Raw genomic sequence first — 26,594 nt, 5'->3', positions numbered from 1 at the left:
TAAGTAAATAACAGCTTTATTGAGATATAATTCACAAATCATAAAGTCCACCCACTTAAAGTATATTTTTAAATATATGCACAGAGTTGTGCAACCATCACTATGGCAGCTTTTAACTCAATTTGGTTAGGCTAGAATTTCTCAGGATTCCCTTCCCTGAATCTGGATAAGACTTAAAAAGTGAAAAGTAAAAGTCATTACTTCCTGAGGGCCGAGGTAGTTAGAGGTGGTGGCAGACATAAATAGAGATGCCAGAGGGTTCCAGCTTGTCCACATGCTGCTTCTGTCACTAGCATTTTCCCCAACTGCCGGCCTTGTCAACGAACTGAAGCCCCTTGACCATCAGCTGCTGAACAGCAGACCTAGCGAGGTGATTGCTACGCAGAGGTAATAGCTTTTCATAGACTTTTTCATCAGGTTCCCTTTGGGGTCCCGCTCTAGCAGCTGTTCATGCCTAGCTTCTCAGAGCCTCCCACAAGTTCTAACTCAGCCACCTATGCAGGTGCTTCAGGAGAAGTGCTTTTGCAACTCTTCTCTGGTCCTCTAATTCCTCCTTCCAGACTATTATTTTTCCAGCTTTTCCCCACAGTTGTACAGTTGTAAAATATCTTATTGCTATAAAAAAGAAATCCCTTATTCCATAATACAGTGGTTCTGCTTCCCTGACTGAATCCTGACTGATATCCACAAGTTACTTATGTGTCCCTAAACAGTAGTTTAGCATTGACTCTTTGAACTTTATAAAACTAGAATCTGATCCTCTGCATTCTGTAAGAATCTTCCATGGTGCTGCATGGTGCTGCATGTATTTTGCTCATTTCTCACTGCTGTTCAATAATCTATTTTATACCATAAACCATTTCAGTAAACTTTTTTTTTTTTTGGACACAGGGTCTCTCTCACTCTGTCATCCAAGCTGGAGTGCAGTGGCACAGTCTCAGTTCACCACAACCTCCACCTCCCAGGCCCAAGCAATTCTCCCACCTCAGCCTCCCATGTAGCTGGGACTACACGGACGCACCTTTACACCGGGCTAACTTTTGCATTTTTTTTGTAGAGATAGGGTTTTGTCATGTTGCCCAGGCTGGTCTTGAACTCCTGGGCTCCAGCAATCTGCCTGCCTCAGCCTCCCAAAGTGCTGGGATTACTGGCACAAGCCACTGCACCCAGCCCCATTTCAGTTTACTTTTTATTAAAATATTATATACAAACAGGAGAGAGCACAAAGTGTAAGTATATTTGTGTGTATGTGTGCATGTGTATCACACCTATCATCAAGAAAGAACATTACCAACACCCCAGAAGCCCTGCTAATATATCCTCCCTACTCTCTAAAGGTAACTACATCTCCTGACTTGCAACACCATAAATTAATTTTGTCTTTGTTTTGAACTTGTATACAGAATCAAACAATATATATTCTGGTGTCTGGTTTCCTTCTCTCAACATTATGTCTGTGAGAGTTACTCACTTCTTGAATATTCATCAGTTCATTAGTTTTCACAGCTGTACAGTGTGTTGAGAATATACACAAGGAGTAGAACTGCTGGGCTTTATGGTGTGCAAATCTTCTCTCATAGATAATTCTAGCTTCCCAAAGTGGTTAAACCAACGTAGATTTCCATGAGCAGTACATGGAAGTCCTGCCTGCTCTGTTTCTTGCTGACACCTGATGGTGTCTTTTTTAATTTGGCCATGCAGATGTATGAGGGCACCTAACTATGGAATACACGCTGATGACCAGGGAGGTAGGGCACCTTTCCCTAAGTTCACTGACCTGTGAAGTGCCAGTTTGAGTCTTTTACTCATTCTTCTATTGGGTTGTCTGTCTTCTTCTCATTGATTTGTAGAAATTCTTAAAATAGTCTGAATATAAGCCTGTGTTGATCAGTCTCACTCTATGACTTGACTTTTCATTCACTTAACGGTGTCTTTAGATAAATAGTTCTTTTAATGAAATCTAGTGTATCGAACTTTTCCTTTATTGTTACTGCTTTTTGTGCCTTATTTAGTATCTATTTACTACACATATCAATGAAAACTAGTGTATCGAACTTTTCCTTTATTGTTACTGCTTTTTGTGCCTTAGTATCTATTTACTACACATATCAACATGGGGCAAGTGAACTAACGTCGTGCAATGCATCCTATTAGATGCTATAGGTGTATCAGGTGCTAAAGGTACATTAATTCATTAAATTCTCCAAACCATCATAGAAAAAGTAAGTGTAACTAACTTGAAGGCACTGCAGGTTCACTGAACAGGAGAGGCTGCCGGATCCAGCAAGCCTAAGTTATATACTAAACCCTAAGTGTTAGACACTAACCCTAAGTGTTATACACTAAATTGTGCACACCAGTGTAAGAGTACAATTCTTACAGTGCTCTTACAGCCACATCTAATGCTTACCCATATACACGGAATGTGCACATACATATAACATGTTACTCATATACATATAACATGCATATACATAGATACATCACATACATATCATGTACCCACATATGTAGAACATTTCTGACTCATTTCAAAAATTAAAGAACTAAAAACTAAACAAGTTAACCTAACTAAAGATTACATTTTATTTCCAAAGCAATCTCATGCAAAAGTAGGACAGTATAGGCCTAAAACATAAGACTGGCCTCAATTTACAGAAAATCACAAGCAATTCAATGGTACAGATCAATAGTATGAAAAAAACAAACAGTAAGAAAACTGTAAATCAGGAAATACAGTAGGAGGAAAACAATTATTCTGTAAAGTTAGAAAGCAAAGTGAGATTAACCATCATGAAGTATTTTTAAACTTACACTGAAGCTGTTGTGGGAGCATGTCAACATCATAGAGAAGTATAAAAAAGTTTGGGGCCAGGCGCGGTAGCTCACGCCTATAATCCCAGCACTTTGGGAAGCTGAGGCGGGTGGATCACCTGAGATCAGGACTTTGAGAGCAGCCTGGCCAACATGGTGAAACCCCTTCTCTAATAAAAATACAAAAATTAGCAGGGCATGGTGGTGGGTGCCTATAATCCCAACTACCTGGCAGACTGAGGCGGGAGAATTGCTTGAACCCAGGAGGCGGAGGTTGCAGGAAGCAGAGATCACACCACTGCACTCCAGCCTGGGTGACAGAGCAAGGATCCGTCTCAAAAAAAAAGTCTGGAAGTATACAATGAGAACGGTTAAGTTACTCTCATACTAATAAAACTATCCTCAAGGAAAAAATTATAAGAGACCATTAATAGCCAATCCCTACTCTGAGAACTCCCTATATCAGGTTTGAGCTAACCTCTTGATCACTTTTCTGGATCTTTCTCTGACCAAACCAAAAACACAAAGTTTTCTAACTGAAATTCCTCAGAAACTGATCACCTTGTAAAATACCGTGTCTTTCCAAACTGGATGACCACTTATCAGGAATGCTCATCTCACAGTGTTCCAAGACTGGGTAGGGAATGGAATGGATATCTAAGAACCTTAAGGTGTGAAAGAACAGCAGCTAAAAGATGGAGACAGACTATGGGAGGAAAAGAAGAAAAAATAATTCCCACGTGTTACAAATAGCTGCTTCATCATATCAGGCTATTCAGAAAGGAAAAAAGTTTAAAGAACGCAACATGAAAAACAGAAATGAACAAACTGTGCCCTACCAGATACCAAGCTTTGAGTATTATATACTGCTTAGGAGTTTTAATCCAAATTCAGTTGATTCAAATGATCTACATTTTAATAATGTAACTGTACATTTAATAATGACCACTTGCCTATTACAAATGTTCCCCTCCAGATTTCCTCTTGCTTCTTTTTTTTTTGGGGGGGGGGGGGTGGAGACTTGCTCTTGTGGCCCAGGCTGGAATGCAATGGCACAATCTTGGCTCACTGCAACCTCTACCTCCCAGGTTCCAGCAATTCTCCTGCCTTGGCCTCCCAAGTAGCCGGGATTACAGGCATGCACCACCATGCCCAGCTAATTTTCTTGTACTTTTAGTAGAGATGTGGTTTCACCATGTTAGCCAGACTGGTCTTGAACTCCTGACCTCAGGTGATCCACCTGCCTCGGCCTCCCAAAGTGCTAGGATTTACAGGTGTGAGCCACCGCGCCTGGCCCTTTTGCTTACTTTTAACCATAATTTGTTTAATCACAGTGAAGATTTCTTTTGAAAGCAGTCAACAGTAGACTTAAGGCTGTAGTTCTTAGCCCTGGCTGTACTTCAGAATCTCCTAGGGAGCTTTTTAAAATCCTCAGCTTGGGCCCTATCCCTGAGACTCCAGTTGAATTAGTCTGTGGTGGGGCCCAGGCCATGATATGTTTACAAATCTGTCCCAGTGAGTCTAACATGCAGCAGGGCTGTGAACCACCAATATGAAGAAGGAGCACTGACTGGACTAGGAGCAGGAGGAGGCCTGCTCTTCTGAGCCTCGCAGAAGGGGAGTTTTTACACTCACTATGATGCCCACTTGTTTCTAAATACGCTTTAAGACCAGCACCTCCCCCACTTGAGAGCCACTGAGTCCAGGAATGAATTGGTCTGCACTAACTTGGTCTTCTACTTCTGTGAGCATGTTGTGGAGTGAATAAATGTTATTAAAACGTAACAAAGTACAGAAAGAAATGGAGGCAGGACTACAATTTAGTGGGTGAGGAGAGAAGAGGAGAAGTGCAAGGGAAGTGGCTGGGGGGCAGGAGAGGAAAGGAGATGCCCCCCTACCATGGTGCTGAGTCTGGGCAAGATCATGACTGATCCAGGCTCCCCAGGAAGAAAGGGCAGAGGTTCTACACTGACTTAAAAGATTTGGCCAACCACCCATGAAATGACAGCATCTGAGATGGGGTTGTGGGCCCTGTAGTGGCCGCTGACAAGGAGCCTGTCCACTGACCCAGGTGCAAGCAATAGGAGTCATCAGTACTTTCCGCTGCTCTATTAAAAATAATCCTGTGAATTCCACTTTCATATGTCCCCATCTCTATGTTGGTTTCACTCCAGGTTCTTCATCCAGTTAATGTATTCCAGCAAACACTACACTAATGCCCCTTCCTTCCAGGAGTCATCCCCGAACCTCTGCTCCACATTCCATCTCCCATTTCATCCTCTCAGAGCTGTCCTCCGTGCTTTTCCTTGCCACTATTTACTTTCCTTCACAGCAAAACTGCCACCAAGAATCATTAAGATGTGTAGCCCCCACGTCCTCACCTCTCTGGCTCTTCAACTCACTCCCATTGGGCCACCGCACTACCACTCCACTGGAACCACCCATTGACGTTACTAATCAGTTGACCAAATCCAACAGTGACTTCTCCGTCCTCATTTTACGCAATTCCCAGTAACCTTTGTGATACCCTCTGTGAAAGGAAGGACAGGAACCCCAAAGATATACACATCCTAATCCCCAGAACCTGTAAATAAATAACATTACAAGGCAAAGGGGAATTAAGGCTGCAGATAGAATTTAGGTTGCTAATCAGCTGGGCTTAAAATAGGAAAATTATCCTGGATTATCCAGGTGGACTCGGCATAATTAAAAGGGTCCTTAAAAGTGGAAAAAAGAGGCAGAAGAGGTCAGAGTGAGTGAATGAGAAGAAAGCAGGGTCACAAAGACTCTATGTTGCTGGCATCAAGGATGGAGGAGGGGGCCACAAGCCAAGGAATATTAAGCAGACTCTAGAAGTGGAACAGACAAAGAAACAGATTCCTCCCTAGGGCCTCCATAAAGAACATGGCCCTGCTGGCACCCTGACAGCAGCCCAGTGAGACCCATGTCAGATGACTGACCTACAGAACAGTTAAGAAATTTGTGTTGTTTTAAGCCACTAAATTTGTGATAACTAGTTACAGTAGCAAACATAAAAGTGACGCACCCTCCTTAAAACATGTCCTTCTCCCGGCTTCCACCTCACACCTGCCTGCCTCAGCACTGCCTCCCTGGCTCCCCTGCAGCCTCCTGTGCTGGCTCCTCCTGCACTGCTCGAGGCTTAGTCTCTCCCTTTCTCCATCTATCTTCTGCATCCCGGGTGATCTCACCTAGTCTACGGCTTTAAACGTCACCCATGCATTGACGGCTCTCCAATTTTTATCTCCAGACAGGACTCCTCCACAGACTTCTGGACAGCTGCCTATTCAACATCAACACTCCAGTGTCTAACAGACATCTCACAACCAGGACATCCCAGAAGAACATTCTTGATCTCCACTTTCTTGTCTCAATGAAGAGCCTCAACATCAATGCAGTAGCTGAGGCCACAAAATTTCTCCTTTCCTTTACCCCCACATCCAATCCCATGAATTCTGACAGCTCCACCTCTGAAATACATCCACTTCTCACTCCCTCCACCCCACCATCATTTCTCACCAAGATCATCAGTTACTGCAACAGACTCTTAACTGGTCTCTCTGCTTCCCCTGACTGCCTGCCACACAGTAGCCAAAGAAAGCCTTTGAACATAAAGCTCCGTATTATGTTGCTCACTGCCTAATAGCTCATCCTCCAATAACTTCGTGTTGCCTTTAAAACAAAATCTCAACTGTTTTTGTTTTTTTTTTTTTTTTTTGAGACGGAGTTTCGCTCTTGTTGCCCAGGCTGGAGTGCAGTGGTACAGTCTTGGCTCACTGCAACCTCTGCCTCCTGGGTTCAAGTAATTCTCCTGCCTCAGTCTCTGAGTAGTTGGGATTACAGGCATGTGCCACTACATCCAGCTAATTTTGCATTTTTAGTAGAGATGGGGTTTCACCATGTTGGTCAGGCTGGTCTTGAATTCCTGACCTCAGGTGATCTGCCCACCTCAGCCTCCCAAAGTAATGGGATTACGGGCGTGAGCCACTGCTCCTGACCCAAAATCTCAACTCTTTATGTCTACTTGGCACAACAAGATCTAGCCCCTATCTACCTCACCCAGCTCATCTGCCAGATCCCTACACTGCTCCATGTTTTTTTCACATTTCCTCAAAGCAAGCACATTCCTGCCTCAGGGCCTTCGCACAGGCTATTACCTTTGCCTAGAATATTCCTCCCCCAGATCCCTAAGCAGCTGGCCTTCCTTTATCATTCAGTTCTCAGCTCAAATGTAAGTTTCTAAGGAAGTCCTTTCCTACAAAATCTACTAATGTGCTCACACCTCAGTACCCTGCTCTACTTTGTTCTTAGCACTCTCTGAAATTCTCACCTACTTGTTTACTTTTGTATTGTTTTCCCTTTAAACTATAAGCTCCATGAGAACTGGAACCTCATCTTAATACCCTCAGCAACTCCAACTAGTGCCTGGCACATAGTAGGCCCTCAAAAATATTGCTGAATGCATAAATGATGGCATTAAATTAAATGGAATTTTTTTTGGTTTTTTTGTTTGTTTATTTTTGAGATGGAGTCTCACTCTGTTGCCCAGGCTGGAGTGCAGTGGCGCGATCCTGGTTCACTGCAACCTCTGCCTCCCGGTTGCAAGTGATTCTCCTGCCTCAGCCTCCCGAGTAACTGGGATTACAGGCGCATGCCACCATGCTCGGCTAATTTATAGTATTTTTAGTAGAGACGGGGTTTCACCGTGTTAGCCAGGATGGTCTCGATCTCCTGACCTTGTGATCCTCTGGCCTCAGCCTCCCAAAGTGCTGGGATTACAGGTGTGACCCACTGTACCCAGCCAAAATTAAATGGAATATTAATAAAGTCAATAGACACAATGTTGGCTGAGCACGGTGGCTCACTCCTGTAATCCCAGCACTTTGGGAGGCTGAGGCAGGAGGATCATTTGAGACCAGGAATTCAAGACCAGCGTGGGCAAGACAGCAAGATCCTGTCTCTACAAAAAATAAAAAACATTCTCAGGCATGGTGTCCCATGCCTGTAGTCCTAGCCATTCAGGAGGTTGAGGCAGGAGGATCTCTTGGGCCCAGGAATTTGAAGTTGCAGTGAACTATAATCGCACCACTGCACTCCAGCCTGGGTGACAGAGAAAGAATCTGTCTCAGTCAATCAAGAAACAAACATGATGCTGTGGATCACTGTCAAAAAAGGCCTAACATATATATCAAAAAAGCCTAACATATATACAACATATTAAGAGAAAAGCCAGGTTATAAAACTACGTGTATAGTAAAACTATTCTGGGTTGATAAATTTAGAAAAAACACCCATACTGGCACAGAGAAATATCTGTAGATACACATATCTGAAAGAAAAAATCTGAAGATACATAATTGGAAACTGTTGACTTCAGATGGTAGAGTTCGCAGCGGTTTGGCCATCTCCCTATTGGTGATGTGCTGTATAAATTGCCTTTCCTGGGCTTCATGCTTCTACCTGGAAATAGTTCCTTCACAGGGGACATGCTGGCTTCCTGCCTCACCCTCACTCATTCCTTAGACAGGAGTGACTTCCCTGACTGATGAGTCTGAGATAAAGAATCAAGCATGTCTGCCACAGTCCTTCCTTCCATAGTTGTGGGAATTCGTTCGCACGCAGGGAGCACCAATTTGGTCTTCTACTCTGCATCACAAGCTTTTCTGGGGTAGCTCCCACAGATCTGCTTGGTGCTATCAGTGACTATCTCCAAGCCAGACTGTTTAATTCAGGAACATGGTATTAGCAACCCACTTGAGCACTAGACTAAATGGTATTTGTTGATAGAAGTCTTTATTCATTCATTCAATGAACAGTCCCTGGACACGCCAGGGACTACTGTATATACTTAGAACAGTGCCTGCCATCCACACATGTATGCCATGTCCACCTGGCATAAGATCCCTGTCCACCTGGAACTTAAGAGTCTAGCAGTGGCAGCCAGACAATACACAGTGAAAAGATGTAATTTGCACAGTATATTAGATGATGACAAATGCTAATTCCAAAACACTTATGCCTCACTACCCTCATTTATGAAATAAAAAATACATAATCACCACACAGCAGGTTCTCTGAATTGCTTGAGGAATAGATTGTTGAAAATTGCTTAAATACAAAAAATTTTGATTAATAATAAATAAAGCATTTAACAAAAATGCTTCTTAAATAAAACAGAGTTAAGTCTAAATTTTGCTCAGCAGTACAAAAATAAAATAAAATTTTAACTAGCACATTAACAACTGTCTTCTGACACCAGGAATGCGGATCTGTTGCTACACAGCTGAAAGATGTGTCAGGAAAAATGGGAAATGACTACACTCAGACGTTAATTTTATAGATTCTGCTTAATTTCAAGCTATTTTAACGTACCCTTTCGCAGAAATGGGAAGCAAATGGCATTTTCCCATTCTTTTAACTTTCTTAACTTTTAAAGAAGTAAATATACGCAAATGTTTTCCCCTTGTCTCTGAAAAAGTGTCCCTTTGCAGCACCTCCTAAAAAAGATCCCCATCTTCCCAGGGGGAGCCTCCCCTTGGCCAGCTTCTCTGGACAGCCTCCACTCCCCAACACAAAGCACTAGAAGGGTGGGAGCCTCAGAGCCTTGTCCTTGACCTTCTGACTCTTCCTACAGGGCTACACACAGTGATCTTAAAAGGCAACTCCTTCAGGGTATGAGCTACACACAGAATTTCGGAATGTTGTTCTCCTTCCTCAAGAGGCTTGGCCTGGGACCAGCATTACCTGTCTCAGCCCCTCTGAAAAGCTGCTTCTCTTCTGACTATAGACTAGGGTGGCTGCCCTTTCTAGCCTAGGTCAAGTGACTTTTCTGCTTCCTTTTTTCTTGCACACGGGAGCCTTTATTTCCCCATGAACTCCTTTTGAGTCACAATAAAAAGAACTCAGGGCCAAATGAAGCTTGACTCAGAATCCACCTCAGTGCTACCACAGACGCCCCACCTGGATGAGTGCACATGCATGCACGCACGTACACACACACGTAGACACTGCTTCACCTTATCCAATTCTCCAGAGCTGAAGGGCCTCCCAGTTTCCTTTCTCCCCAAATGAAAATTCCAGGTTCTCGCCATTTTACAATTTTTTCAAGTCCACCCGCTTCGCCAGACCAGTGAACACTACCACAGAAGCTTGTAAGAAGACCTCGTGAAAGCCACATAGCCTGCCCGTAATATTCTTCCTTACAGAGAAAACACTCTCCCGAACACACATTTCTATTTCATTGCATTCACCCCAACCCATCTGTGGTTTCTCATCCATCTAGAAAGGATTTCTTTTTGTTGTTTCTTCACTTGCTTTTCCAGCTTTCTAAAAGCACTAATACTATAAAACTTAGGTTATTTTTTAGGAACTTCTTTTAAAACCTTCAAAAGAACTTCATAATTACCAAGATAACAGAATTTATCATCAGAAACCTGTGGTAGGCAGTATTTGAAAAGACTTGAAGGTGGGTAGTAGCTGGGTAGGCAGGTAGGTAGGTAGACAGGCAGGTAGGCAGGTAGATTGTGACACTCAGCTTTAGGATTCTGTTGTTTTCAGCTACTTGAGCCAAATGGATACGAAGAAGAAGGAGTGGGGGGAATATTGTTCATGCTACCTTTTCAAAAAACATTGAAAAATTAGAATATGCTTCTATATGTCCTCTCCACTGCCACCCAAACTTTAAAAGAGCTTCCTATATGTCAAGACATGAACAGATACTTCAGATAAATGCCAAAAATAAAACCTATGCATTCCACAACTTTTAGGTGCTTACTAAAGACATAAGAAAAAAGCTACAGAAAGCTCAACTGTAACCTATGTAGCCAAAGCACACCAAAACATGCATGAGTGGTATGGGGATAGCAAAGCTGAGCCTACAGTCCAGTAAAGTTAATTAGAACACACTTCCAGGAGGCTGAGATTCTTCCTCTAAGTGGGCTTTCACCTGGGCACTTGTTAGAAATGCACATTCTCAGGCCCCACCCAGGACCTACTAGAGCAGAAACTCTGGGGATGGGGTCCAGCAATCTGTGTTTGACCAAGCGTCCCAGGTGATTCTGACTCCAGCTCAAGCCTGAATCCACTCAGCTAAAGAATGCCAACCTCTCCATATGTTCTTCCTTTTTCCTTCCAACCAGGCTCAGCTTCTCCTTTACGGAAATCACCATCACCCAAAGTCTCCCACCCACTACTGAAGAGAGTTGGGTTATTTTTATTCTCAGGCAACTCCATCAATAAACTATCTGCACAGTATAGAGTCTCAAGTGCAACTAAAAACTCCACTCCAGCTTAGAAAAATGTGGGCCCAAACTGGATCCTCATTTGCACCTTAACATTTCTTAAAAGCAGTTTCAGGAAATAGCATATTAAGTTATGACTTGGACAAAAGGTCAATCTCCCAAATTCCAGCTTCAGTACTAGACAGGTATAGAAACTTGGAAAAGATACCAAAGAAGAACCTCGAGCCCCCTGAAAAGATGCTGCCAACCCCTGAGCGTGCTGACTCCACTCAGTCCAGAAGGCTGCAGGGGTGATAAAAAATGTTCTCAACTTAGGTAGTGGCGATGGCTACACAACTTTGTGGATATATTAAAAACTCCTGAATTGGCCGAGCATGGGCGGGAGCTCCCACCCACAATCCCAGCACTTTGGGAGGCTGAGGCAGGAAGATTGCTTGAGTCCGGGAGTTCAAGCCCAGCCTGGGCAACATGGCGAGCGAGACTCTGTCTCCAAAAACAATGTATAAATTAGCTGGGCGTGGCACACGCCTATAGACCCAGCTACTCAGGAAGCTGAGGTGGGGGCATAGCTTGAGCCTGGAAGGTTAAGGCTGCGGTGAGTTATGATTGCGCCACTACACTCCAGCCAGGGCAACAGAGCAAGACTCTGTCTCAAAAAAAAATGAAAAAGGTCTCTCTGGTCTCAGCCGCAGAAGCAAGATGACCCTTTGGAAAGTGTTGCAATAGGACACACACGCTGTGCCACCACTGTGGCGTGAAGGCCTACCACCTTCAGAAGTTGACCTGTGGCAAATGTGGCTATCCCGCCAAGTGCAGGAGGACGTATAACTGGAGTGCCAAGGCTAAAAGACGAAATGCCACCAGGACCAGCCAAACGAGGCACCTAAAAATTGTACACCACAGATTCAGGCATGGATTCCACGAGGGAACAACACCTAAGCCTAAGAGCACGGCTGTTGGAGCATCTCGATCAGCTTAAGACTTTCAACAATTCGTCATGCAGCAAATGTTCTGGTTTTTAAAATTAAATTAAATTAAATTACATTAAAACTAAAAAATAAAAAACAAACTACTGAATTGTACAACTTAAAAGTAAGTAAAAAGATGATTAACAGAAAAAAAAAAAAAAAAAAAAGAATCAAATAAACTCCGAAGCTGGACCCAAGCCTCCCTGGAAAGTCCAACACTCCCAAAGAAAACCTTCAAAATCAACAATAATCTTCAAAGACAAATCTTCAAAGGTCACCAAGCGCCATCACCTAAGATCCAAGAGAGGCCAAGTAGGTTAAGTGCCTTACCCAACACTGAGCTGAGTAGTGGCAGAGCCAAGACTCGAATCTGCTTCTGACACTAGCTCTTGCACCCTTTCCAAGATAGCAGTGCTTCTCAATTGAGGCTCTGTGGAAGTATTATCAGGGGGCTGTAAGTCCATAAAAAATTTTTAACTTTGCATCTTAATTGAATGTATAATCTGAAAAAGTAACACCTAAATCAAGTATGTTCTAACACATAAATTCATTGCTCCAGTTTGTGATTTGTGGTTACATTTTCCCTAGTACCCAGTAGTGTCATTTAAATTTTTCTTGGGCTAATGAGAAAAACCAGAAGTGAATTTAAAACTAAATGATGTATTTGTACCAAGGCCTAATGACAGACTTATACAAATGTGTAATGTGTAAAAAACAGCTTCTCAGTGTAAAATAATTGCAGGACACAAGATAGTACAGCATGCCAAATTCAAAAGAACCTTCTTGAGAACAGTCAGTATGATACTCATGTTGCAAGAGACAATTTAGTTTTGGCAAAACATCATCTATTGCATTTAACCCTGTTAATATAAAACTTCATTAGTTTTGTAATTTCTTTTTATGTAATGCATATATCTGAGTTTTATATTTGCATAAGAACTCCAATAATTAATTTTATACTGAGTTTTTTGTGTTTTTATGTAATTAATTCATCCAACAAATATTTATTGAACACTGACTATGGCCAGGTAAGTGCCACACAGTGAAGTAATAGTATAATAAAACTAGTTTAGATTGAAACTGAGGAAGACCCACAGGAATTTCTTCCTTAAAAGAAAATGTTCTTTAACATTTTATTCAAATGTTATAAATATTGCTGTACTCTGAGGGTGCAATTTACTTCTCTTACTATTCCTCAGTGTCAAACCTGCCTTCACCTGTCTCCCCTCACCTATGTGGGAGGACATTCCGCCCCAGCTTTTCAATATATCCCAAGGAGTGTTGCTGCTGCTGCTGAGGTACTGCACATTTGACACAGGCTGTCTGATCCCCAGGCTTGTGCATACCTGGATTTCAGTATCATGTATCTCACTTCATACTAGCAAAGCAAACAGAGGAACTATATTTAACCCAACTGCTATACAAGTATCACATTTAATTTGAAACTTCGTACCATATACTGTGTTCAAAAATTAAATAATGTCACTCTTCAAACTTGGCTCTCTGTGTTGTTTATATCTGCATTTTCATTTTTTGCAATTTAATCAGAAAAGCCCTGCCTGGAACAAAATAATCTGGGACCGTTCAAACCACTAGCCCTGCCAAAAGCTAAACAAAACCAAGCTGTACCTAAAGGTTAACTGACTTTCCAAGTCATAAAAACTGAAATATCTTACCCGCCTTTATGATTAGAGTACTGGTGCTTTTCAGCTTAGCTCATGTTTAGGAAGTCTGAAGAGTCCTAAATGATCCCCCAAAAATGTGTGTCTATATTTCAAAGAGATAACATATAAATACACTAGAAAAACCAATCACTGAAAAATTACAGCACTAAACCTAACACTCACTAAGTTACACAAAGGAAAAAAAATCAGAAACACAAAAAACACTCAAGATTATGTACCAACACCAAAAAAATGATTAAACAAATTTTTTAAAAGGTAAGGTAGCCAGGCACAGTGACTCACGCCTGTAATCCCAGCCTTTGAAGGACCAAGGCAGGCAGATTGCTTGAGTTCAGTTGTTTGGACCAGCCTTGGCAACATGGTGAAACCCTGTCTCTACAAAAATTTAGCCAGGTCCGTGGTGGTGAGCACCTATAGTCCCAGCTACTCAAGAGGCTCACGTGGGAGGACTGCTTGAGCCCAGGAGGTGGAGGCTGAGCCAAGATTGTGTCACTGCACTCCAGCCTGGATGACAGTGAGACCCCGTCAAAAAAAAAAAAAAAAAAAAAAAAAGGTAAGGTGGTTTGATGTTAAAAATAGTTGAAATAAAATATTATTTAATAATTCTTACATCCTTAAAGTCCATTTCTCTTACCTAAATATAAAAAGTTGCGGGAAAAAGTATTCACGATTTTTAAAGTTAGTTTCCTCCTATAAAAAGCATTATAATTATTATTCAAGTTTTGTTTTTTCTCCTGCAGACTCTTCGATGTGGCTTAGAATGTATCAACCTATACTGCTCTCTATATAGACATTTTACCATTAAAAAATGCATTTAATATGACACTCTAAAGCTACCACCAAATAAAAACATCTGATGAAACTTTCTTTAAGGATCAGCACAAATTAGAATTCTATTTTGTTTGCTTACTCTAGAGAAACTGTCTATTACAGGAAAAACAAAAAAAGAACATTAGTACAAAAATAGTAACACATAAAAGTGATCTGAACATATTTAGGGAGAACATTTTCATTATAAAAGGTTCACGGTGCTGCATTAGTTTGGTTTTGGAAGAATGCCAAGTGAAATCTAGATCCAGAGATTAGGGAATGCAGTAGTTATATTTTAAGTCAAACAGCTAATTAATGACTAAACAAAAGAATTTTCAGTCTGGACAACATATATAGAGTACTAATACACGTAATTATGAAATAGTCATTTGTGAATTCAGACAGTTGCGTTAGCATAATTATTTCTGGCTCTAGGCCTTAAAAATACTAACTTAAAATGCAGAAACCTTATAGCAGTTCACCTGATGAAGATGTGAACACCAAACTGATTATGAAACAAGAGTTGGTTCTTTAATGAATGTGCTCTGTGTTTAATACATTCTTTCTCCCCTGCCCTGAATATAAAAGTCAGGCCTAATGCTCAAGTTACACACAGGTACAAAATTTCTATTTTTAATACAGTTTTTTCATTATCCATAGTCCACATACTAACAGTCATTAAGAATCGAAACTATCAAAATACACATAGGAGAAAAGTTTTTTTAAAAAAAGGAATCAAAACTACTTTCCTAACTAATGAGTGTCTGCCACTTTTTAAAAAATCATAATGCAAAAATATATTAACTTTGTTACAACATTTTAAAATCAGATGAAGAAGCCCAACAATTCTATAAAACGAAAGGATCAGAAGTCACTAAATAGCTACAAGATCTTGGAAAAGCGAACTTGATATTGCTCTGTGGGACAAAACGAGGGATTATGGGACTCTAAAAGTCAGGCTGCAGGGGCTGAACTCCACCGTCCCCCACTTCCCGGCTCTGACTCTGGGTACATTAGTTAACATACCCATGGCTTCAGTTTCCTCATCTATAAGATGAAGACATAGGATTAACTGAAAGATTAAATGTGATGATTCCTGTAAAGGACTTACTAGTGCCCAGCATACAAAAGATGTTCAATGCATGCTAGCTTCCATAATTAGTGCAGCCATCATCGCCTTCACTCCCTGTGTCATCTTTACAGCCTGAGGAACAGTGTTTGTGGCTGAGAGAGCATAATCTAAAATGGATTTGGTTTTAGATATAACATTTAATTTATTCTGCAACTGCAAATAACATCCAAGAAGGGAGAGGATTTTAGGTATTCCAACGAGTTACAAAAGGTTAAAAGTAGCTTAAGTAGGTCCAAAGATCTCTCTTACCTTCTTAGAGTCTTCCTTTTAGTGTCTTTCAGCTTCACCAAACATTTGCATATGAACCCACAATACTAAGCCTATATTAACTCTTTTTAATTCAAAACTGCATTACAGGCCAGGCGCGGTGGCTCACACCTGTAATCCCAGCACTTCGGAAGGCTGAAGCGAGTAGATCACCTGAGGTCCGGAGTTCAAGACCAGCCTGGCCAACATGGTGAAACCCCATCTCTACAAAATTATAAAATACAAAAATTAGCCAGGTGTGGTGGCACATGCCTGTAATCCCAGCCACTCAGGAGGCTAAGGCACAAGAATCACTTGAACCTAAGGGGTGGAGGTTGCAGGGAGCTGAGATCACACCACTGCATTCCAGAATAGACTTGCTGTAGTTTAGGTTTGCAGGCCTTTGATTAAAAGCCTCGACAGTAAACTATAGAATGAAAGCTCCTAAGAATTAACAAGCAACATAGAAGAAATTAAGCTCCAAGACAGGCTCTATCCAGTATGCCCTCTTGACCAAAAAATAACTACTTTTTTTTTTTTTTTTTTTTGAGACGGAGTCTCGCTCTGTCGCCCAGGCTGGAGTGCTGTGGCCGGATCTCAGCTCACTGCAAGCTCTGCCTCCCAGATTTACGCCATTCTCCTGCCTCAGCCTCCCGAATAGCTGGGACTACAGGCGCCCACCACCTCGTCCGGCTAGTTTTTTGTATTTTTCAGTAGAGATGGGGTTTCACCGTGTTAGCCAGGATGGTCTCGATCTCCTGACCTCGTGATCTGCCAGTCTCGGCCTCCCAATGTGCTGGGATTACAGGCTTGAGCCACAGCACCCCGCCTAAAATAACTACTTTCTACCTACACTCCCTCATCTCTAAAAGGAAATGTTACCCGGCTTACAATACTAAAGCTTACAAATAATTATATAAAGTACCCAGTCACTAGTAAAGAACAGGTGCTCAATAAATGGTAGGATGGGGCCAGGCTTGGTGGCTCTCACCTGTAATCCCAGCGCTCTGGGAGGCCGAGGCGGGCGGATCCTGAGGTCGAGATGGAGACCATCCTAGCCAACGTGGTAAAACCCTGTCTCTACTAAAAATACAAAAATTAGCTGGGTATGGTGGCGTGCACCTGTAGTCCCAGCTACTTGGGAGGCTGAGGCAGGAGAATTGCTTGAACCCGGGAGGCGGAGGCTGCAGTACCACTGCACTCCAGCCTGGTGAAAGAGCGAGATTCCATCTCAAAAAAAAAAAAAAAAAGGATGGAATGAGCACCTCTCACTCACAACACACACAGTATAAAAGGTTTTCTCAAACAACCACAAATATTTAAACCTAGGTCTGAGTAAAGAAATTCTTTATCAATATAGAGGAGTCACATTATACCCAGAAATTCAACTGTACACATCCAGCAGAGAGAGACAGCAAGCACGCACGAACATGGAAAACAGAGAAAGATGACAGTTGACATTTCATACAGGCAACTCCAGCCACCAGTCTTACTTTGTGAACATATGCTGTACAGGGAGTGAGATGGAAAACACAAATCTACTGTGCTCTCAACTGTGCGCATTCCCACACGCCTCTTCCAGTGTGAGCCCCTTAAGTGGGATCTAAGAAATAGAGTTTTTGTACAACACAGCTTGTAAATACAAGCCGACTACTTCATGTGGTCCTCAACCAAAACACAGAAATCTACTCCAACTCTGGAAGGAAAATGGGCTCTTAATAAGGGCAGTCTGACTAAACTTTATGAGCAAGTCAAGGGATTTCACAGGCAATTTTGACTAAATATGACTTAGCATTACATGGGACCACAAAGCCCCAATGAGAAACAAGTCCACTGAACTACGTTTCCTTCAGGTTTTCGTGTCAACATGAAGGATGGCAGGTTGAAAAATGTAAGAAAATGCCAATACTCAGCTAGATCAAAGACGTGCTTTAATAACAGCACTGATTGTTTTATTCCTCCTATTATCCAAGTCAGTTTAAAAAAAAAAAAGGCAGGTTATCACAGCCACATAACATTCTGCAGAATTAACTATTCGTAGCGTAAGTCTTCTGCTGTCACACTTAATATTCCTCTATTTTTCCAAAGCCAAAAAATAAAACAAGAAAAAAGTCAAGGTCCTTTACGGAGAAATGAGTCAACCCGTAAATTCAGTTCCCTTGTAGGAGCTTTTGTCAGCTGAGCTGACAATTAACTGAAAGAACAGCCCATCCCAAGGGAAAGGGTGCTGCATGGCTTCACCCATCAGCTGTGCCACCTCCTGCTGCCTCCACCCTTCAGAACATACGCTCCTCTACCTAGATTTCAGCATGAGTGACAGCTGACGCAAAACAATCCACGTTTTTCCATCTAAATCCTCAATGCTGCATTTCACCAGTCAGAGAAAGGGATGCATCTTCCTCTCTGTAATCTGAACTATAGCAGCCTCTGGCCTCCAAGGGAGTGTGGGGACTGAGGTCCAGAAAGAAAATAAGGAACAACTTCTCATTTTTTCTTTTAATCTCATCCTCTATAAAAATTCTTTATTGGATGCTTTAAAATGTATCTAATATACTAGTAAGGTGCAAAATGTAAATAATTTAGAAGTAAATAAATACGTGAAAGTTGAAGGGTTACGTGAAAAGTTTCAAAAAGTTTTGAAGCCACTGATTGAAATAATCTACCAACTAAATTCCCAACACTGCTTCAGGCCACTGATTTTAATTCACTAAGCAATTTCTGGTTTCAAATAGAATGTCAAATCATAATTAAAATAAACTGCCACAAGACACAGCTCCATGGGAAAAAATTAAATAAATAAGCTGCCAATTCCACAAGAAATATAATATTGAAAAATACATACTTATTATGGGTTACATTTATAAATAAACTAGAACTAATGTGTATAATAATTTGGTATCAAATCTATGTTTCAGGGAATACTACATTGAGTTTTTAAATAATTCATAATCAAGTTCCAACTTATTAAATGGCTTCCAAATTATATGATACTATTTTGCTGAAAGAGTAACAATCTATGATTAAGACTACTTTTCAGCATATCTACTTCATTTTCATGTCTAAAAATGTCTGAAATAGTTAATAAATAACTGGTTAAACAGCAGGCCTCTAAACTAGCAAACGTTTGTCAAAGCAAAAACATTCTGTCTGAGGGGAAAATATAATTTATGCAAATGATCAAAACATAGAAACCTTCAAAGAATTTTACAATCAGTTGAGACAAGGTAACAAAGCTGGAAGGTTCCAGTGAGTATTTCAATCTAACCTGTGATAAGGAAAGAGACTTTTATCCACATAACCTCCCACAATGGAAAACAAAAGCATTCTGAACTAGGAAGTAGTTAGCGCCAAAGAATCTTTAAAAAATAAGGTTCAACAGGCAGCACTATTTTCTTCCTGTGTCTTTTAACAGAACTGAGTGTCCAATAAGGGTAGGGCGCTACATTTGCTTTAACTTGGACATCAACGTTGAGCCAGGCACACAAATGGATTTACACCAACTTGACAAAACCAGCAACCCCAGTATTTGAATTAAAGGAATATAACTCCCAAACTGACGGATGTATACCCAATTCTCATCACCACACTAAACGGGTATTACCTTAAATTGAAATATTCAGATTTCAAAATAAAAAAGATGACAAAGCAATCCACGCCTAACAGAAAGACTCCTAGATTAAAAATTACCAAAAAAGGAAACATCATCCAAGATGATGAACTTTTTTCATTCTACTTCATAAATCTACTTTCTAATTGGATACCAAATACATAATCTACTGTACAGCCTTCAGTCTTAATAAAAATTCTTAGCATTAAGTAAACTTTCTTCATTAGAAAGGAAGAAAAGCTGTTTCACTCATACGAAGCCTGCCCTTTCCAACTCTATAGAAATTCACATTGTCAAGACACTACACATTCTGTGGAACACTGGGACTGTATACTTATTAATTCATGAAGACATAAGAACTAATGTTTAACTGGCATGCAGGCAGGGTTAACCACTAAATGCAAGACACTAAAATGCAAGAAAACAGACAGAAACTCATGCTACTTTAGTTAAGTCAACATGCACATTTTGTATCTTTCAATGCAAGCCAAGCAGATCAGAAACAGATCAAAAAACATGTTGGTTGGTTTCTGTCAAATCCAGATTAAATAATCTCATTTACAATTTCCTAGATCAGTATTTAAATTTAAAGCTAATATAAAGTAGGACTATGTAAAACAACCTAAAAAATGTGCCCTTAAAATAATTATACCCTTAAAAAAAGAAACTTATCTACCTCATTAGTGTTCCAACGGTGCCTCTCTTTTGGTAAACTTGAACATTTCGGCAGACATTCAAGCAGCTTTTTCGGTAAAAAGATTTTTACATGACTACTATTGCTGTTCCCATGATCATCTATAAAGAAGAAAACAATAAATTTAGAGAAAATAATACATAAAATCACCTTTAAAGTACACTGGCAAAGTCAGAAATAGCAGCTCAGTTTAGTCAATGTGAGACCAAGAGCATTAGAGGTCCCACTATTCCTCTTAGTTAATAACACTCATTTACGCATTTATCAGATAGATGGCAGCAGGAATCTGGTCAAGAGGTTTTAAAATAGGATCAGGCTTGTGCTCCATGACATGTGAGTGAACAGAGAAAATCCCAGCAGCTGCCCACAACCAAGAGTTATTTTTAAAGGTTCTTTCTCCATGTTTCGATGAAGCACATAAAAATTATAAAATTAACCTCACAAAACCCAAAAATCTTTTATTAAGCAGTTGAAAAAATGTTAAGTTTCTTAGGTAAGAAGAATTATAGTAATATATGACTATTTTGTTCATAAATACTACTTCATCCCCTAGAATATAAATGAGATTTATCCTTTCAAAAGCAAATCACTAATCTTATAAATATAAGGGATTTAAGCCTGCAGTTAGCTACTCAGGTAATACAGAAGCTGGTCTCTCTAGGTCTGAACATAAAAAAATCATTTTAATTAACTTGATTTACATATACATATCTACATAATTAATGTATTTCATCAAAATGTAACTCTTCTAAATGAGTTAGAGAAAAAATAATTACTTTCAGACTGGATAGTATGTCTGAGTACCTAATAATCAGTCTACCTGATGCTTTCTAGAAGAGATCATTTCTTTTATATAACATTGATTTCACCCATTTATTTGCTTACGTATCACTTATTTTTTCACTCCTATAACAAAGTTCCTTTGCCTGGCTCAAAATTTCTCGCAAGCTTTGGCACATTTAGGTCAAAGTTACAAATTATTCATTCCAGGCTTTTTATGCTAAATAAGATCCCCAATATACAAAGGGTACACATAACTACGTACTAAGGAGCAACACATTAAAACATGAAAGACTTAATTTGCTCCAGTAAGTCACAGTCGAAACAACTTTTCCTGATATAGTAAGGTTTTGTAACACTGAACTCAGAGTCAAGAGTCCAAGATCTGGCCCAGTTCTGCTACTTTCTAATTGTGTGACCTTGGGTAAGTTACTTAACAGTTTCAGTTTTCCCAAAGCAACAAGATTAAATTATCTCTAAACCTTCTCCAGACACAAATCCCCATAAAATTTACTGTCACTAAATAACTTAACATGCCTTACAATTAAGCAACCTTACATAAGTATACAGGCATTGCTTAATGATCTTAAAAGTGAAATACAACAATATCTTTTTCCAGTTATTTACTATAGCTTTGTTTAGTACAGTCTATTTTTTTGAACAGGTGAAAAACATCAAAGAATAAAAAATATTTTCTAAGGTCACAAAATCCTCTCCAAACATTTTTCATCTGATTAACACATTTCTTCTCAAGGAAAAGATCTTAAAAGGAAAATACTGGGCATAGAAATAAAGTCTAAAAAATTTACTACATCATATAGAAAGATTTTATAGAGATGAACTTAAGAGAGTTTTAGCGTACTAAATCTTTTTTGGTCCATGAACTACATAACCAATTGAATTATAATACCCATCCTCTATTTCTATAAGCAGTATAAAAACTTTAAAAACCTAAAAACTGACTGCTTTTAAGAATCTTGAATTTTAATTTAATAGGAAAATAAGATTAAACTTTTCTAAAATCTTCCTGTGAAACCAAAAGGAAACTGTTCAACTAAAAGAAAGTTCATAGAAAGTTCTGTATTAATTACACACTATAAAACCTTGGTAATTTTATGTGCTTATGCATGCTCCCTGCACTTCATCCTCCCCAGGGAGGTACCATGGGCCATAAAACTTTAAAGCAGAGAATACCAAATCACATGAGCCTTTACCTCCCTTCTCTCTTCCCCTAAAGTAGTTTTATTCCCATTTTTTAAAATCCCCCATGATATGTACAATTCTGAAAGTAGAGGTGAAATTCTAAAATCTATACTCAATTCAAATATTCAACATTTACAGGTACCTTTTATGAAAACGGCACTATACTAGTTGCTCAATGGATGGGCTTGCTCTGAATTGTATATGAACAGTCATATCTCTGAGAAAGCTATCAGCATGAAGTACAGTTCTGAACACTTACGAGCGGAATATCAAACCCCAGCTTCTTTGTTTGTGATCACAATCTGATGTTAATTTTCTGTTCTTTTAGCCTCTTTGAGGAACCCAGTTACTGTGCGGTATATAAAGAGTGTGTGTGTGTGTGTGTGTGCGCGCGCATGTGTGTGTGTGTGATGTGGTGCTTATGTAATAAAGGTACTCTTCTCAACAGCACAATTAACTGCTATAGAAAAGGCTTCAGTCTTCCACTCTGATACCAAATCAGGCAGTGGTAAATGTGACCAAAGAGCAAAGGGGCAGGGCTGTGTAAGCACTCTCTCAATCTAGTTTCTAAACATTACACTTTACATGGAGGTGTGGCCACAGAGTCAAAAGGAAAAGGAATATGACTGGCCAATGGGTTCCCCTTAATCCGTTTTTAAAGTGTACCATTTCCAGAATTTTAGGTTCATGCTGAATATAAACTGGATGTTTTCAAGAAACATAACAATGGATAAGTTTTCCCACTACATTATAAGGATTCCAAGTTTAATACTGAGAAAAGAATTACTAGAATTTCAAATAGGCAAAATATTAAAACTCATTATTTTAAAATTTCAGGGTTTCTACAGGTGAAGTGGGATAAAGAGAAACCTTGATTTTACACTGGAAAAGAACTGTTTACATGGCTATACTGCATAAAAATCTGTTTTTAAATCAAAACCTACTTTTTAGTCTTTTGGGGATAACTAAAAATGAAAAAATAACTAAATACATGTGCCAGTTTTTAAATCCTAATAATAGTATCTTGAGTGAACAGTAAAATTAAGGCATATACTGGTTTCAACTGCATCATTCAGTATTGAAAACAAACAAACTTTGACACTGAAAAGTGGGAGTGTCAACCAAATGACAGTAAAACATTTCATTGTCATTATCTAACAAAATATACGTGTATGATATTAGACTTTACAAAATAATTTTCTAACATACTTCACAATAAAAAAATAACTAGTGAGGCTCTTGAAACTGACAGATGATTTGCTTGGCTGACAGCTGTAATTCTAGAGAATGAACCATCCTTTCTAGTCAACCTACAAGGTGTAGTATAACATAACTAAAACTTCCCAAAATGAAAAAAAACGTTCATTCACTTAGGCAAAAAGCAGAATTATTGTTTTCACGTTTTGTTTCAAAAAAATGAGATTCACATTGCCAAATCCTTTACTTTACAAATCTTCCTTAAATCCAAAGAAATGTATTTGACCTTTTCCTTTGAAAATTCTGTGACTTCTGCCAAGGCAAATTATAACTATATTAACTAACCTAGAAATGATACATTCATTTTACTTTGATTCACAATAAAAAATAATGTTGGTCCTATGAATAATAAAGAACACTGTTATTCAACCAAGTTGATTACGATTAATCTTTCAAACTCTAGACCAAACAGTGCATCAAATTGCTAAATCTTATTGGGAATATCTTTGATCAACACCATGGAGTAGTAAAATCAAAAGGAAGCTCTACAATTTTTTGTTTAGCTCTAATTATTATGTGCTTAGATTTAATTAGTAGGATAGGAACTGACTGAGGAAAACATAAACATACATTGTTATATTCAAGTCAGCATAATGCTCACAGCAGCAAATACTGCCATTACTAACCTAAGACCTTCAAATCACCATATATCCAAAATACATATTAATTAAGCACTATGTGCCAAACATTGATTTGATTTTGCATTATTCTTTTCCAAAGCCTCCAAAGTGAATTAAACCTAGTAGTAATTCTCCAAAAGATTTGTAAAAGGTTAAAGAAACAGAAACTAACAGCTTTTTAAGTAGAAAACTATAATTAGTTTTGCTATTTAACAATCCCCTTCCTGTTCTTAGAGTTGTGTGATGATCAAATCTTACCGCTTCTATTTTTAGGTAGCCCAGATTTACCTTTTTCCTATTGATCATATTACAAAATCTTGGGTCCAGGTTTAGGTCAAATCATAACTCAGGTTCAATAAACTTCTCACTGTTTATCTACATTTACATTTTCAATCTAAAAATATGTAGGAAGGGACAGATAAAGTGAGGGCACAGAAGCCCTGTAAGCCATCACTGGGACATTCTCTCCTCCTCTACTTCATTCAATTCCAACTGGAAGTACATGTGATTAAGTAAATCTCTTCTCCATTATCTATTAGGGAGTAAACATTTGTGGGACTCTACTGTGTATCAGGCACCCAGAAAGGATCTTACATTGCACTCTTTCATTTAATCCTCACAATAAAACACAAGGGCTTAATTACTCCCATTTTACAGAGGAGGAATGTGAGGCTCAGATTAATTTGCCCAAGATCCACAGCTACTGAGTGGCTCAACTGGGATTCAAACATGACCTGTGGCTTTTCCCACGATACCACACTGCTCCTACTCTAAGTCACCTGGTATTGGACACTAGAATTATAGAAGTGTTGTATTAGTATCAAACATTTGTAAAGTGCTTTGAGTTCTCCGTGTGATTAAATCTTTTGCCTTTTTTAATCTCCACAGAAACTTTATGAGGAGAGCATTCTTTTTGCTACCCCAGAAGGATTAAGTAACTCATCTAAGATCACACAGCAGTTAAGTGCAGAACCCAGGTCTTCTGAGTCCGGGCTGAAGGCTGTTTCCACTGCACTAGACGATAATTACTGTCACTGCCAAGCCCACCCCTTCCTGTAAGTCAAAAGCTTTTTCAAATCCTACCTTCTATAGGTGGCACGGTGTTGAGAACACAGTAGGTGCTAGTTCCGCAGAATACACTTTGGGAAACGCTCTAAGGAAACAGAAAATAAAATGTAAAACTAATCTTCCAAAAAGATATAATCTGGCTCTTCTGTGATATTCCTACCAAGATGCAAACCTGAATCTAATCATGAGGAAACATCAGACAAATCCAAATCAAGGCACATTCCACAAAATGACTGGCCTGCAATCCTTGAGTGTCAAGGTCATGAAAGTCAAAAAGGACTAAAAACTCTTCTGTATTAAGAAACTGAAGAGACAACCGGTTATGACCCAGGGTTCTGATTAGATATTTTTCTACAAAGGCCATTGCTGGATCAACTGGCAAAACAGCAACAGGACTTTAGGACTGGACAGTAGGAATGTCTCAGTGTTAACTTCCTGGTTGTGATGACTGTTCCTGTGGTTATGGAGGAGAATGTTCTTGTTTGTAGGAAATACATGATCAAGTATTCGAGTGATGGAACTTATCGGCAACTTATCCTCAAATGGCTCAGGGGGAAACCGTTCTTTGCACTGCGAGCTTAAGGCTGTTTCAAAATTTAAGATACATATGTGAGAAAAGGTCTACGCTGATGAACATGCATAACTTGTGTAATTTGTTTAAATGGGAAGGAAGTATGTGTGCTGTACAGAGGAAATTTTTGCTAAGAACCAATGTCACATTCATTTTGAAGCTCAGTCAACACCAACAACATTATTAACCATTTCCCAACAATAAACCCAACACCCGACTCACCCAAAAAAAATGTGCAGAATGCCAACTAGTATTATGGCATGGGAAGTGACGTCAAGGGGAATTCCGTTAACAAGAAAGAAACAAGGTGTCTGGCTCTCAGGCTGCTTCACACAGATAAAACTAAGTATTTCACATAAAACCTACACAATGGTAACTTTAAAAAAAAAGAAAGAAAAATTTTTGAATCTTGACAGCCAATTATTTTCAATCCTAAAAATATCTTTTTTGTTTGGTTGCAGTATTAAATAAAATTTTAGATTATTCATCTTACATTTTAAACCACATATTTATACACTTAGAAAACCAAAGATAGTTTACAAGTTCAACAACCACCCTCAACATTTTATATTTAAAAGCTACCAGGCATGGTGGCTTGTGCCCATAGTCTCAGCTACTCAGGAGGCTGTGGTAGGAAGATGGCTTGAGCCCAGGACTTTCAAGGCTGCAGTAAACCATGGTAACACCACTACACTCCAGCTCCAGCCTAGGCAACAGAGCAAGGCCTCATCTTTAAAAATAATAATAAATTAATTAATTAATTAATTTGGTGGCTCACGCCTGTAATCCCAACACTTTGGGGGGCCAAAGCAGGTGGATTACTTGAGCTTAGGAGTTAAAGACTAGCCTGGATAACATGGCAAAACCTCACCTCTACCAAA

The 26,594-nt window shown here is 39.5% G+C and overlaps 1 protein-coding gene and 1 pseudogene across 16 annotated transcripts in view; one reads left to right on the top strand and one right to left on the bottom strand.

The window, feature by feature from the left end:
• CAMTA1 (calmodulin binding transcription activator 1) overlaps positions 1-26,594 on the bottom strand; it is a 953,012-nt gene that overhangs the window by 905,601 nt on the left and 20,817 nt on the right. For 14 of the 16 annotated variants that reach the window (XM_031668331.1, XM_031668354.1, XM_031668438.1 and 11 more), the window contains exons 2-3: positions 25,158-25,227; positions 20,197-20,315 (exon numbers count right to left, since the gene is read on the bottom strand). In XM_031668331.1, the coding sequence (XP_031524191.1) occupies positions 20,197-20,315; positions 25,158-25,227 (189 nt within the window). Of the gene's footprint in view, positions 1-20,196; positions 20,316-25,157; positions 25,230-25,935; positions 26,336-26,594 lie in introns of those variants that run through there. The other 2 variants (XM_031668445.1, XM_031668269.1) reach the window with 2 other exon arrangements.
• LOC108585828 lies at positions 11,779-12,051 on the top strand (annotated as a pseudogene).

Source organism: Papio anubis, chromosome 1 (genome assembly GCF_008728515.1).
Source record: "Papio anubis isolate 15944 chromosome 1, Panubis1.0, whole genome shotgun sequence".
NCBI lineage: Eukaryota > Metazoa > Chordata > Mammalia > Primates > Cercopithecidae > Papio > Papio anubis.
The sequence above is the reverse complement of the archived record's forward strand: the minus strand, read 5'-3'. Positions and strand labels throughout refer to the sequence as shown.